Source organism: Dendropsophus ebraccatus, chromosome 1 (assembly GCF_027789765.1).
Source record: "Dendropsophus ebraccatus isolate aDenEbr1 chromosome 1, aDenEbr1.pat, whole genome shotgun sequence".
Classification (NCBI taxonomy): domain Eukaryota; kingdom Metazoa; phylum Chordata; class Amphibia; order Anura; family Hylidae; genus Dendropsophus; species Dendropsophus ebraccatus.
Genome location: NC_091454.1, coordinates 169,844,756 through 169,859,976, shown reverse-complemented (window position 1 = coordinate 169,859,976; position 15,221 = coordinate 169,844,756). Strand labels below are relative to the sequence as shown.

The window sequence follows — 15,221 nt, the reverse complement described above, 5'->3', positions numbered from 1 at the left end:
CCCAGACAGTTAGAATCGATTTGATTTTTTGTGAAAATCGTAAATTCGATTTTCACAAAAAATCATTGCGGGCGGCGCGGTAAAGTGTCGGGTCCGGAGAGAGTTGCAGGACTGCGCGGTGAGGTGCAGGGCCGGCGGTCAGGAGAGATGTATCGGCGGCTCCAGCCTCTTCACAGAGCCGCGGCTGACCTCTCCGCCCCTTACACGTTAGTGCCGCGCTGAGCTGCGTCCCGCTCTCTTCCTGTCACACGTGCAGGTCCTGTTCTGTGGAGGAGGCGGCAGGGATCGCAGCAGAAGGAGAGAACGTCGCTGCCCGCTGTACAGCTCCAGGACCCGCAGCGACGTTCTCTCCTTCTGCTGCGATCCCTGCCGCCTCCTCCACAGAACAGGACCTGCACGTGTGACAGGAAGAGAGCGGGACGCAGCTCAGCGCGGCACTAACGTGTAAGGGGCGGGAGAGGTCAGCCGCGGCTCTGTGAAGAGGCTGGAGCCGCCGGTACCACATCTCTCCTGACCGCCGGCCCTGCACCTCACCGCGCAGTCCTGACACTTTACCACGCCTGCCTAGTCCCCCTCAGCTGCCCCATACCCCCTCAGTGTCCCCTCAGCTGCCCCATACCCCCTCAGTGTCCCCTCAGCTGCCCCATACCCCCTCAGTGTCCCCTCAGCTGCCCCATACCCCCTCAGTGTCCCCTCAGCTGCCCCATACCCCCTCACTGTCCCCTCAGCTGCCCCATACCCCCTCAGTGTCCCCTCAGCTGCCCCATACCCCCTAAGTGTCCCCTCAGCTGCCCCATACCCCTGAGTGACCCCCAGCCGGCTTCATATCCCTCAGTGACCCCCAGCCTGCCCCATACCCCTCAGTGACCCCCAGCCTGCCCCATACCCCTCAGTGACCCCCAGCCTGCCTCATACCCCTCAGTGACCCCCAGCCTGCCCCATACCCCTCAGTGTCCCCTCAGCTGCCCCATACCCCTCAGTGACCCCCAGCCTGCCCCATACCCCTCAGTGACCCCCAGCCTGCCTCATACCCCTCAGTGACCCCCAGCCTGCCCCATACCCCTCCGTGACCCTTAGCCTGCCCCATACCCCTCAGTGACCCCCAGCCTGCCTCATACCCCTCAGTGACCCCCAGCCTGCCCCATACCCCTCAGTGACCCCCAGCCTGCCCCATACCCCTCAGTGACCCCCAGCCTGCCTCATACCCCTCAGTGACCCCCAGCCTGCCCCATACCCCTCAGTGTCCCCTCAGCTGCCCCATACCCCTCAGTGACCCCCAGCCTGCCCCATACCCCTCAGTGACCCCCAGCCTGCCTCATACCCCTCAGTGACCCCCAGCCTGCCTCATACCCCTCAGTGACCCCCAGCCTGCCCCATACCCCTCAGTGACCCTTAGCCTGCCCCATACCCCTCAGTGACCCTTAGCCTGCTTCATACCCCTCAGTGACCCCCAGCCTGCCTCATACCCCTCAGTGACCCCCAGCCTGCCCCATACCCACTCAGTGACCCCCAGTCCGCCCCATACCCCCTCAGTAGTACTACTACACCCATCATCTATACCTGTACTACTACCACACTCCTCATCTTTACCTGTACTATTACACCCCTTATCCACTATACCCTCACTACTACTCCCTACCTAGATGAAGGCACAAAGAAGATCGCCTATACTATATGGGGGCACAGAGTACATAGGGCACATATTTGGGAAAACTACTTATATGGGGCACACAATGTGTTTGTCTACTACATAGGGGCACAGGGGGAGCACTGTTACACTGGGAAACAATATAGTTGTCTCAAACGTCAATAAAATCGTATCTGATGCTGCAGGGAGAAAAATGTCCTATTTATTTAGCAAAAACAAAAAAATCGAGATTTAAATCGAGAATCGTCCAAAATTTTTTAAAAATCGAGATTTTATTTTTTGGCCATATCGCCCAGCCCTACTCTGAGGTTGTCTGGAAAACATGGATACAGCCAATGACTATATCCATGATTTCCACATAGCCTTAGGGCTTTATCCAACTTCAGCAGCCACCGCTAATCAAATGCCGAATGACCAGGTTCGAATGTTCTCGAGCATGCCTGAGGTTCTCTCATCTCTAATGGAAACACATTTTTAGCAAATCTGGGTTTTCCAGTCACTCGGGAAATGAGGGTAATGAACATCAGTCTAGTAGAAGGAGTCTTCTCAGGATATATTTCTACGGTTTTAGTTTTTCTTTTCCACTAAGGAGACCCAAAAACTTTTTTTTTTTTAAAGGAGGCACATGTAGTTTGATAACATGTTTATTATAAGTAGACATTTTCATATGTCCTTTAAGGATTTACTGCAGCCTCAAACCATTCCTTTACGACAGCTTTGTTCTGATTTACCCATTTGGAATTTGCTATTGTCTTTTCTATGGTTTGGTCCAGAGTACGACTTGCTGTGCCAAAACCAACTTCTTTATTGTCTTCTTTAAATTGCTGAAGCTGGGAGGAAAGTGGGAAGAAAGAAAAATTTGACTTCAGTAACTCTGTAGAGAATATGACAGAATCTGACAGAATTTGATGAATTGTTCAAAATAATTTTACTTACTTGGCCAAGTTCTAAATCTGTAGAAAATCTTGTAGAGACTCCAGTAAGAAGATTGCCAAAGGAAAAAGACTCTCCATAGCTACCAAACAAAAATTGAAGATTAAACATTTTGGGGGAGATTTATCAAAGGGTGTAAAATTTAGACTGGTGCAAACTGGCCACAGCCACCAATCACAGCTCAGCTTCCAGCTCTGGTGAAAGGAAAGCTGAGCTGTGATTGGTTGCTGTGGCCAGTTTGCACCAGTCTAAATTTTACACCCTTTGATAAATCTCCCCCTTTGTGTATTGCATCTGAATTAATTATTCATTTATAACCTTAAAAAGAAGGCACTTACTTTTCACAGATTGTCCGCCAATTGGCTCTGACGAAGTCCCAGGCAAGACTTTGGCCTATAACATTACTAGCAACATTGGTAATTGTGGAAATTGTATCTTGTTTTCGGATTTTTGTAGGATCCAAGGAAAACTCTAACAGTCTGCCAAGTGAAAAAGTATGAAGAACAAAAATAAGATCTTCCTAACAAAAGCCCAGAAGGTAAAATGCCCAGAGGGCTCTCTTGTGTCATGTCTTAACAGTCACTATCAAGATGGCCTGTATCATGAAAACACTTATGGGTACATAAGGCATACTCCGTAAAAATGAGATTTTGGCTTTTTCTGTGGCATACACCCCCCGTAAGCCCATTTACCTGATGGGCAGGCGGGGGAGGGGGGCAGGGCAAGACAGGGGAGGCGTGGCTTTTCCCACTCCTAAGTTATCATGGTTTACATTTGAAAACATGCATGAACTATGCAGAAATCTACACTTGCTGCAGCCCTTACGCAGCCCTGTGACAAGTGCCGTTCGTGCTGGCTTTACTAAGAGGTGTGCTCCTTTTCATAAACCTGGATGGGTAAATGGGACAGGGATTTATTTAAGACTAGGGTATGAGTTCGCCCATCTTAGTAAATGTTCCTCTTAGGCTTTGTTAATCCAATTTGCAATCTGTTTTTGCAACGACGCCGGCTGATCATTATCTTTCAACATGTTAAAAAGGCAACGACCAGGATAGCAGTGATATGCTGCAGTCGCTCCATGTAATAGGATTGGTGGCAGCAGACCGCCACTATCTTCTATGGGTTGTGGGGACAATCTAGCGATCACCCGGGCAGCTCCCTTCTTCACAGCTCCCTGCACGTGCAATAGCACTGGCTGGGAGCAAGGAGCAAGCGAGTGCTGACCTGATGGGTCGTCCCGTGTAATAGAGGCTTTACGGCACTAAACTGAATATCTGTTCCAAATGTATATATAAATGATGGTGTATAATACACTTTGTGAAATTTAAACTAATGCTTAGCAAATGTTGTGTTATAAGTAATATTTGTTATATTAGAAATAATTTTATTTTTATATATATATATTTTTTTACTAAAATATGAAGAGTCCTCATGTATTTTTAGCTTTCTTTTCTTACGGCTTACTTTGTCAAAAGTACCAAGTTAGTAAATTTTTATATGCAACATAGGGCCAACGAAAATAGATTTCAGGATATGTTTCTTGATGCCTGTCAATTTCTTGATCTGTCCAGAGTGGCACTATTTTTGGAACAAAGCAGCTATGTATTTTTAATCTTGGATAACCCCTTTAAATAAAGCACAGAGTACAGGAAATTGTATTACATGCATTAGTCGTCTTATGGTTGTGTTGTATTTAGAAGATAGTGGGAATAAGCGGGAACAGGATTGGTTAGCTATATGGTAAACAGTTGCCTTTATGTATATAAATGGCTTTTGAATAACTTGGCAAAAATATATTGCTCAAGTCTTTTCAACTCGTTTACCTGTTCAGGATCCAGGGTTCCTTACTACATGCCAGAGCGGCTCGGAGTTTGTCAGCCTCTTGCGCATTAGTGGTGCTGTTAAACTTTTCCCATACAAACTCCCATTCTTCCGCTCCCCCTTGAGCTACAGCAGTGCAGTAGATTGTGGACCTCAAATTTGGATGAATGCTGATCACATAGAAACACAAAACAACATCACTTTGTTACAGTTTATGGCTGGGTTCACACTACGTATATTTCAGTCAGTATTGTGGTCCTCATATTGCAACCAAAACCAGGAGTGGATTGAAAATACAGAAAGGCTCTGTTCACACAATGTTGAAATTGAGTGGATGGCCGCCATTTAATGGCAAATATTTGCTGTTATTTTAAAACAACGGCTGTTATATTGAAATAATGGCAGTTATTTACTGTTATATGGCGGCCATCCTCTCAATTTCAACATTGTGTGAACAGATCCTTTCTGTGTTTTTAATCCACTCCTGGTTTTGGTTGCAATATGAGGACCACAATACTGACTGAAATATACGTAGTGTGAACCCAGCCTAAGGCTATATATACACACCTTTTTTAAATTGAAAAAACAGCTGAGTTCTTGATAGTAACAAGCGTTATTTGATAAGGATGGCTGTAAATAATGATCATGATAATTTTTTATGCCCATTATTATAAAAAAACTTTTCACTTAAAAAAAAGTGAGTGAACATAGCCATAGCAAGGATTTTACTTTACTAAGTTAGAACATAGACTGTAAAGGACATTGAGATGTGAATGAGGTAGTCAGTTATGTATCTAGTTTTCCCCCATTAGGGTATGTTCACACTGAGTAGAGACACTGTAGGACACTGAGGCATTACTGGTCACATACACAGATCTAGCAATGTTGCTGTACTAACGTGAAAGGTTTGCTGTTATATCTGTATATTTAGAGTGGGCCCCTAGAATCATTTTCCCTGGTGGGCCCAAGGTACCCCAGTCTGACATTGACTATTAATATCATAACTTTCTGGGCAGCCGCTTTTAGTGTAAATACTTATATATGCTCTTGCTATGTACACAGTGCTGCCTCCTGAAGGTAACCCCTCCCCCTCATTTTAGATTATTAGCAGAAGCAGCTGCAGTTCACTGCTTAGACAAAGGGGATTTAGTGATGGAACACCTTCCTTGCTGGTATCCTGCTGCAGTTTCTTTCATTTCCACTCACATAGCACCTTGCACCCATTTTCTCCATAACCCCCTTCTCCCTCTCACATGCCATCTATAGTAATGTACTGTGTAAATTATCCTTCCTCCTTCCCCAGCATGGGGAGGGTAAGAATAAATAAATACATGAACTGAAGGGGAAGAAGGTGAATCAAATGGAAATTTGACCTGCAAAAATGTCTGCGTTGATACATACCCATTGATACTTGAATTTTTCCATTCATTAAAAAGTCTGGTGGCCAATTGTTCACATTCTGGGATTCCATAGCTACAAGCCATACTGACTGCATTTATTTCACTGTATCTGTAGGCAAAACAGAAAAATAAATGTAAATAATTTACAATAAAACTTTGTCAATGTAAGCATTGAAAAGGGGATAGTGGAGATTGTCCAGGACACAACTATTTATTACAGATGCCAGGTTGTGGTTTAAAAATAAAAAAGAAGATATACTCACCTATGGTAGTCTCCTGCAGCTGCCATACTAATTGTCTCAGTCCCCGATCTTTTAGGTTAATTTCTGGTTCCTGATAATGCAGGAAATGCCTCGCTCAGCCAATTCTCCCCTGGCTGGTGATCAGCTGAGTGGGTTTGGTTGAGTGGAGCATCAGCATTATGTATTAAGCATTATGTATCAACAATCTGTCAATCCTGCAGGAACTGCTCTGCTGAGCCAATCCCACACAGTTAATTGTCAGCCACAGCCATGTAATTACTAAGTGGGGCAATTCCTGAGGGGATTATGTGTCATCAGAAGCCAGGAAGTAGTCTAGAAATGTTGACACAGTAGCTGTTAGGAGTCTGGGTAGGTAAGTATACTTTCTTTTTTAATTTTAACTCCACTATTTTTGGCCTGGTAAGGCTCTTTATTATTTTCTATACAATCACAGCTATATAGCAAAACTTTTCATATATGTATTCATATATGTGTCACTTACTGTTCTGTTAAGGTTGCAGGTCGGACAGTCCAATCCTCTGTCTTCTGCTTAAAATATTGAAATAAAGGGGTCACCTGCTGCTTCATGTAAGCCTGTTGGAGAAATACTCTTCATTTAGTGAAGCATGGATCACAATATTAATACAACGGAGGAATCAGCTACTGAGACATTGGTCATATTAAAATCTTAACATGCTCCATCCTTCTTTCACTTGACATATGCTATGCAAAGCATAGGGGTCCTTCTGACCCTGGGTAGATAAGATAACGCTGCATCCGCCTGACACACAGCCTGCTAAACTTTGTGCTGAAAATGTGCTCAACATGAATCAATCAGCTGTCTTTGGTGGCAGCTGCAGTGTTATCTGTCAGTGCTTCCCTGTCAGTGTGGTGACCTGTGATCTCTGCACAGCCTGGGTACATGCTCCCTCCTCCTCAACCTCCCCCTGCAGTGTCCATGGTCCTCTGTCTCCCTCCATCTACCTGTGCCCCTGCTGGTAAGATTATTTGTTAAGACGGCCCTGATACTAGGCCATCCATGTACACATTACAGTATATGTCTAATACTGCCGAATTGACATGTCACTATCGGCGTACTGAGCATGATGTTCCAGAGGGGCGGGCGGGCGGGCGGGCGATGTGCTAATTAAGATCCGGGAAGTGCCACCAGCAGTGGTGCCACGTGCAGTCGCCGGCGATAGAAACGGCCCTGCCCCCCCACACACACACACTCACACACTACCCCACCTGACCCCCCCACACACACTCACACACTACCCCACCTGACAAATCCCCACACTCACACTACCCCACCTGACCCCCACACATTCACACACAACCCCACCTGACAAATTAACCCCCACACCCTCACACTACCCCACCTCATAAATCCCCACACTCACACTACCCCACCTGACCCCCCCACACACTACCCCACCTGAAAAATCCCCCACACACACTCACACTACCCCACTGTGACCGCACTGCAGCCTGCTCTGCCCGCCTGTCCGAATTGCCTTCTGCCACAGCAGCCCGCCCCTGCCCGCTCCTTCCACCACATTGCGCTTCTCTTCTCCCAGACCGCTCCTTCCACCGCAGCCGGCCACGGCCCGCTCCTGACGCGCTCATCCAATCAATGTGGAACAGGAACGTGGGGGCCGCTGCAGCCGGCTGTGATGCACGTACAACGCGTGCCCTACAGCCGGCCACAGCAGCCCCACGCTCCTGCTCCGAGTTGATCGGAGGAGCACGTCAGGGCCGGGGCTAGCTGCGGTGGAAGGAGCGGGCCGCAGAGGTGTTTGTTTTTTTTTTATAATATATTTTTTTTTTATTGTGCAGCCCGGGCGGCCCACAGACTGGTAATCCGGCCAGCCCAGCGGGCATTTGCCTGGCTTGCCAGATTACCAGTCCGGGCCTGGAGGGGACCATAAGTTAGAAAATATAAAGTCCTGTTATTTTACCCTCATTGGTCCATACACCTCCGTGCGATCAAACATCTGTGTAAAGTAACTGAGGCTGTTGATAGCGGCTTGCCAAGACATGTACTCCACATCCTTGGAGAGAAATTTAGTTGTTTCAAGTGCTCTTGTAGTTTTTATCATCTCTGTTCTAAAATGCAATAAATAACTCAATTAATACTTGGTGATCTGTATGGGGGACAGCAGTTAACACATAGAAAATGCATTCCCTACTAACCTGTACCTACTATAGTACAAGACGTTTCGCCACACAACCCCCTTGAGAAAGCCATCTGGTGGGGCGAGCTAATATATTTTAAATGCAGTGCTGTTAGTCTAACATACTGGTGTTACAGCAGACACACTGGTTTTTACAGAGGTAGACTGGTCAGTGGACCATTTACAACAAGTGGCGCTATTCAGATCCTATGGCCCCTCTACCATATTTTTTTTTTTTTTTTAACTTTAAAATTTTTTATTTTTAATCATAAACAAGGTACATAGACAAAAACATTTTACACATTAACAATATATATCTAAGTGTCTGTAATCCTTACTAATATCTCAATAAATTAATTTTGTTACCATCCCCCACCAAACCTTTAAATCACTAATCTCTTTAATAAACCGAACCAATCCCTTGTTGCCCCCCCTCCCCCCTTCCCCCCCGCCAAAGAGACAAAAAAAAAAAAAAAAAAAAATTTCATTGGCATCTTTCAAATTTCTCTATACAGTTCTCCCAGTGTTTTATATTAGGGGTTTCCGGTGCCAGCCATTTTCTCACGATCACAAGTCTAGCATAGAACAACATTCTCTGAATTTTACTCCTACTTTTCCTCTTGCATGCTACAGACGAAGAGTCTCCCAAAACGGCCAACACTGGACTTAATTCAAACTTTAACTTTAACATATCCATAATTTTTCTGTGTACCAGTTCCCAAAAGGAGACCAGGGCCCCACACGACCACAACATATGCCCATAGCCGGCCCGGCTTACACCACACCTTGGGCATTTATCCTCATCCCATTTTTTGATTTTACATAGAAAGAGTGGGGTGTAATATAGCTGATGGACAATATTAAATTGAACAACCCTATGGGAGCCTGCCCTGGAAACTTCCTTAATCCCTTTTAGAATTCTTACCCACTGATCGTTACTCAACTCTCCAAACTCCATTCCCCATTTCCTCCTCCCCTTCTCACCTATTTCATAGTCCGACATGAAGTGTAGATATAGGGTTTTAACCTCATTTTTAAATATTGTCCCATTTCTAAGTTTTCCTATTATTGGGCCCGGTTCGCATATATTGCCCTGGGATCTTTTTAGGTTCCCACGAACTATCGCTGTATACCTCGCATAATCGTACCAGTTTTTCTCCTCTAGTTTATATTCCCTTCTAAGAGTGGTCCAATCTTTAATATCATTACCTAACATTACATCTTTCACTGTTCTTATTCCTGCTTCTACAAAGGCCTTCACTGTTCCCATACCACTTCTCCCACCAAACCCCTCGTGCAGCCACAAAGGGGAAAAGTCCAATATTCCATTTCTTTTTTCCTCTATCTTTAGTTTTTTCCAAACCCTAATTAGGGACCTTACCATTACCCATCTACTCCATTCACCCCGCTCCAAGTGGCCGCTTTCTAAAATCTGGAAAACATCCCATACTCCCTCTCCCAATTTTTCACACAGAAATCTACCCAAATTGTCTTGTTTCCATCTAGCCAACCAAAAACATTCCGAAGCTAACAAATATTTATCTACGTTGGGAACCCCCAACCCTCCTCTTGCAACTGGCACACATAAATCTTCTATTTTCATCCGCACCCTTTTTCTTCCCCATATCAGTGCGTTCCATGCCACTTTAATTCTTTTAAGATACTTTTTCCCTACCCCAACTGGTGTGGCACTGAATAGGTAAAGAAGTTTGGGCAGAAGTATTGTTTTTATTAATGTAATTCTGTCTATCCTGGAGACTCTCAGTCTGCACCAAACAGAGACCTTCCTCTCTATATTATTTACCACATCCTTGGTATTCAGGTCATCAAACCCCCGTAAATCCCTGGACACCTGAATGCCCAAATATGTAAAACTTTTCCCTTTTTCTAAATTATACAGTGGAGGAAAGGATAAGTCCAATTCCTGATCAAGAGACATAAGGGTAGATTTTCCCCAATTTATTAGTAGCCCAGAGTAAACCCCCAGTTCTTGAACCAGGGACATAACCCGAGGTACCCCCTTTTTAGGGTCCCGCAAGAAAAAAAGGAGGTCATCTGCGTACAGGGATATTCTGTCCCCACCGCCCCCCGCCCCAAAGCCTTCTATCTTATCATCAGTTCTTACCTTAATCGCAAGGGGCTCAATCCCAAGGGCGAAGAGCAGTGGGGAGAGAGGACATCCCTGCCGCGTACCCCTACCCAGCGAAAACAACTCAGAGAGGACATCACCAGTACGTATTGCAGCTCTCGGGTTCTGATATAACAATTGGACCATCCCCAAAAAACCCTCCCCTATCCCAAAGTGCCTCATTACTTCCCATAAATACTCCCACTCCATCCTGTCGAACGCCTTAGTTGCGTCCAACGACAGGATGGAGTGGGAGCCCCCCCCCCCCCCTATCTGCATATTCACAAACAGACGCCTGATGTTGTGTCTGGGCATACGACCAGGTATAAATCCACATTGGTCCCCATGTACTATAGTGCCTATTATTTTACCTAGTCTCCTTGCAAGAACTTTAGCGAAAATCTTGGCATCACTATTAATAAGAGAGATAGGGCGAAAAGATTCTATATTTAGGTGGTCCTTCCCCGGTTTCGGGATCAAAATTATGGAGGCATCCCTCATGGATGCCGGCAGTTCCCCAGCCTCCATCGCCTCTAGAAGAGTTTGGTGAAGGCATGGTAACAAAACCTCTCTATGTCTTCTGTACATCTCATAAGGGATGCCATCTCTACCCGGGGTTGAATTCCCCACTATTGCCTCCAGGGCCTCATTAAGTTCCATTAAGGAGATAGGGGCATCTAGTTCTTCCTTCTCCAGTTGACTTATCTGGGGGAAAACAATTTTCCCCAGGCATTCCTCCATATCTTCCCTTTTATAAATAGCTTCCTGCGCATACAGATTCTCATAGTATGTCCTGAACTCCCTATTTATCTCTTTCGGGTCATTTACTATATCCCCAGAGTTGCTCCTTATTGCCCTTATACTTTTTTTCCCCTCCTGATTTTTCACCAGGGCCATTAGCCCCTTATTTGGTCTACCCGAACCCAGAAAAGTCCTCACCCCCCTAAATGCCGCAATATTCCTTGCTTTATCCTCTAAGTACTTATCCAACTCTTCCTGTTTGTTTTTTAATTCACTTTCTAGTGCTAGTGACTGTGCCTTTTTAAATTCCTCTTCTAATTTTTTAACCCCCTTAATTAATCTCTCTTCCTTTTCCCTAAATCCCTTTTTAATTCTACATATCACACCATGATATTTCCCCCTAATTATAGCCTTTAGTGTATCCCATACAATTCCCTTACTAGCAGAGCTACAGTTGATTTCCCACAACTCTTTTAATTCTAAACCAATTTTTACAGTGTCTGTGATAAATTGAAACCAATGTGGATTTATACAAATACTCCTAAACTCCTTTAGTGCGCTACTCTGAATTTCAACAATGAGTGGTGCATGATCAGAAACACAACGGTGTAAATACTCTATTTTAGTAATTTTTTGTGCCATTAACTCATTCCCAAATCCCATATCTATTCTGGACATAGTACGCGAGGTTTTATTCCAACAAGAGAATACCTTGGATTCAGGGTTCCTCTCCCTCCATAGATCCTTTAACCCCATTTCAGCAATAATATCTGGCAGTTGGGAGTTTCTAATCTGTACCTTCGGGTTCAACATCCTTAATCTATCATTCTGTTCATTCATAACAGCATTAAGGTCCCCCAACATTAGTACAGGACATTCATCTCTATTTTTAATGAAGTTGAACAGCTGCTCCAGAACCTGGGACTTAAAAGGAGGGGGGATATATATAAAGGCAAGAACACAGATCATATTGTCCAGTCTGCAATGGAAAAATATATATCTCCCCTCCCTATCCTTTTTACATTCAAATAGTTGCCACTCTATACTCCTATGAATAAGGACTGATACTCCTCTGGCGTAGTTGGAATAAACGGAGTGATATTGACACAGCCACCATCCCTTCAAAAGTACCCTAGTAGTATCCTCTACCAGGTGAGTCTCCAGTAAACCAACCACACAGGGGAGCTGACATTTCAGAAAATTCATTACTGCCAATCTCTTCAATCTATCGGCTAAACCCCTTATATTCCATATCATTAACTTAACCATTTCCCCCAAGCTTTAGATACGAACCCTTCCAAAACAAAACGGAGAGAAAAAAAAAAAAAAAAAAAAAAAAAAAAAAAAAACCTTTGGCGTGGGGTCCCCCCCCCGAAGTCCCCCCTCCCACCTCCCCCCCTCCACTCCATCCCCCAAACCCCCCCCCCTACCACCCCGAACTCCCTCCCCCCCCCCCATCCCCCTCTCTGACACTACAAAGTATCACTATCTAGGCCTCTAAACTTGAGACTTATTTTCCGCCAGGTCCGGCTATTACATAATCATACAAGACCCTTCCCTTCCATCCACTTTTCGGCCTCTTGCGGCGACTCAAAGAAAAAAGTTTTACCATCATAAATTATTCTTAGGCGAGCTGGGAACATAAGACCATATTTTATCCTTTTTTCCCTCAATCTCTTTTTTACTTGCAAAAAGGAAAATCTCTTTTTTTGGGTTTCAGAGGCATAGTCTGGGTAAAGGAAAACCTGCGCATTACTGCATCTTAGTTCCCCCAGCTCTCTGCCTCTCCTCAAAATCTTCTCACGGTCAGTGTAACAGAGTAACTTAGCCACAATTGACCTAGGTCTATTCCCTGGGGGTGGAGGTCTAGCCGGGACCCTATGAGCTCTTTCGACACAAAACAATTCTGTTACATTGTCCTTACCCAATACCTCCAAAAACCATTTTTGCACAAATGCTGTAGGATCTTTTCCCTCCACTCCTTCTGGCATACCAACTATCCTGATGTTACACCGTCTTGCTCTATCCTCTGCCTCTATTATTTTGCTTTTTAGATCCCGATTTTCCTGAACTACTCCCTCTAACGTTTTTTTAACCATATTCATGTCATCTTCAAGGGAGCTGACTCGGGTTTCCACCTCTGTAAATCTCTCTCTGATCTTAGCCACATCAGATCTCAAGATGGAAATGTCGGAGCTAATCGCCCCCACTTGTGTCCCTAGTTCTAGTATGGACCCATCACATTTTTTGATTGCCGCTAAGATTTCGCCCAACCAACTAGGCTGCTCTTGGGGGACCTTCTCCTTCACACCACAGCTCTCTCTCCGATCTTGTGCAGTTTCATTGGTCCCCTTACCCAGTCGCCCCTTTCCTGCCATCTTGGGCGGACTGAACCACTTATCAATTTTTATGTGTGCTTTCCCTGGGCTCGCCCTCTTAGGACCCATACACAGGTACCTTCAATCAGTATGATAACCAAAACAGCAGAAAAAAAAAAAAAAAAAAAAAAAAATATAACCAATTCTCAGTCCAGTTCAATAAGCCCCTTTTAACCTCCTTCCTCCCTCTCCCACCCTCGCACCCCCCCCCCTAGCCCTCCAAGCTCAACACTGGTCCTGTCGCTCTCACCAACCGGACCCTGTGCCCATATCCTGGTATGGCTAATGCCACAGACAGTTATCCAAATAGTCCAGAGGAGGAAAAAAGATAGGGGGTTAGTATATTAATTAGGCTCAAGTTCATCACAGAGTTTAGGTAGGTAGGTAACTGAATTAGTCCTGATCACCATTCATAAATTCTGGACTGCACTGTACAGGGGGAGAGTCAAACATCCAAACAGTCTTTTAACTCCAAAAGGCCACCATTTGACTATAACAAATTCCACAGAGATCCACAAAGAAAGTTCGGATTTGGAGCACCTTTTTCCCCCACACTGATGGAACCTCAAGCAACAGTCAGTCCAGTGAGCACAGAGATGAGAGCAGTCTTGATCCGGCCGAGTTCCCAACAGTAGTTTTACCTGGGGTATTAACCCTCAACTCTGGTAAGACAGACAGCAAAGGGGACAGAACAAACGGCATATATACAATCGTAAGAAAATTGTGGCACTGCCACTCTCACCAAGAGGTCGACTCCACTCCACTTGGGACAGCTCCAAATTGTGGATGTGACTCTACTCTGCCCCCGTACAGCCAGTGGTAGTCCCGGGAACTGCGCCCTCAGACTCCAGCCTCTCTCACCGGCTCCCTCGGGCTGTCAGAGCACTGTACCCGATCTCTTTAGCAAGAAACTAGAGGAATCCTCTGATGCCGCTCTCACCGGCTCTGCAATCATCTGCAGCTATGTATCATTTCCTCCACGCTGCAGCCGCTCTCACCGGCTCCCTCGGGCTGACGAGGCACTATACCCGGACTCTTTAGCTTGGGAAATACAGGAGTCTCCTGATGCAGCTCTCACCGGCTCTGCAATCACCTGCACCTGCAAATGGTTTCCTCCACCCTGTGACTTTTCCCGGAGGCAGGAGTGCTGCTCTCACCAGTTCCCTCCTTCCCTCCTTACTGAGTCCTTTCTGGGGTCTTCTCTGCTGCCTCATGCAATGCTTCCACAAGCCGCTCCAAAGGGCTGCAGACCCAGGCTCACACCGGCCGCAGGATACTTTTAGCCGCTAGAGCTTCCTAAGGTATCCGCTCTCCCTCATACGTTCATGGAGTCAGACCACATGGATTCAGAGACGCCGGACCAACAGCGGAAGAGGCGTACCTCAGCACCACCTCATGCTCCTCCCCTACCATATTTCTTGATCTCATACTGCTCCCATAGTGCCGCTCTCATTCATACTGCTCCCATAGTCCCGCTCTCATTCATACTGCTCCCATAGTCCCACACTGATATATACTGCTCCCATAGTCCTGCACTGATATATACTGCTCCCATAGTCCTGCACTGATATATACTGCTCCCATAGTCCCGCACTGATATATACTGCTCCCATAGTCCCGCAATGATATATACTGCTCCCATAGTCCCGCACTGATATATACTGCTTTCATAGTCCCGCTCTCATTCATACTGCTCCCATAGTCCCGCTCTCATTCATACTGCTCCCATAGTCCCGCTCTCATTCATACTGCT

The 15,221-nt window shown here is 45.7% G+C and overlaps 1 protein-coding gene across 1 annotated transcript in view; it reads right to left on the bottom strand.

Annotated features, from left to right (window-relative positions):
• Positions 1–2,276: 2,276 nt before the first annotated feature.
• Positions 2,277–15,221, bottom strand: part of LOC138801534 (aminopeptidase Ey-like) — a 32,218-nt gene continuing 19,273 nt past the window's right edge. The window contains exons 14-20 of the mRNA XM_069984456.1: positions 8,006–8,153; positions 6,547–6,638; positions 5,804–5,911; positions 4,405–4,572; positions 2,920–3,060; positions 2,585–2,663; positions 2,277–2,478 (exon numbers count right to left, since the gene is read on the bottom strand). Coding sequence (XP_069840557.1) covers positions 2,323–2,478; positions 2,585–2,663; positions 2,920–3,060; positions 4,405–4,572; positions 5,804–5,911; positions 6,547–6,638; positions 8,006–8,153 — 892 coding nt within the window. The 3' untranslated portion in view covers positions 2,277–2,322. The remainder of the gene's footprint in view (positions 2,479–2,584; positions 2,664–2,919; positions 3,061–4,404; positions 4,573–5,803; positions 5,912–6,546; positions 6,639–8,005; positions 8,154–15,221) is intronic.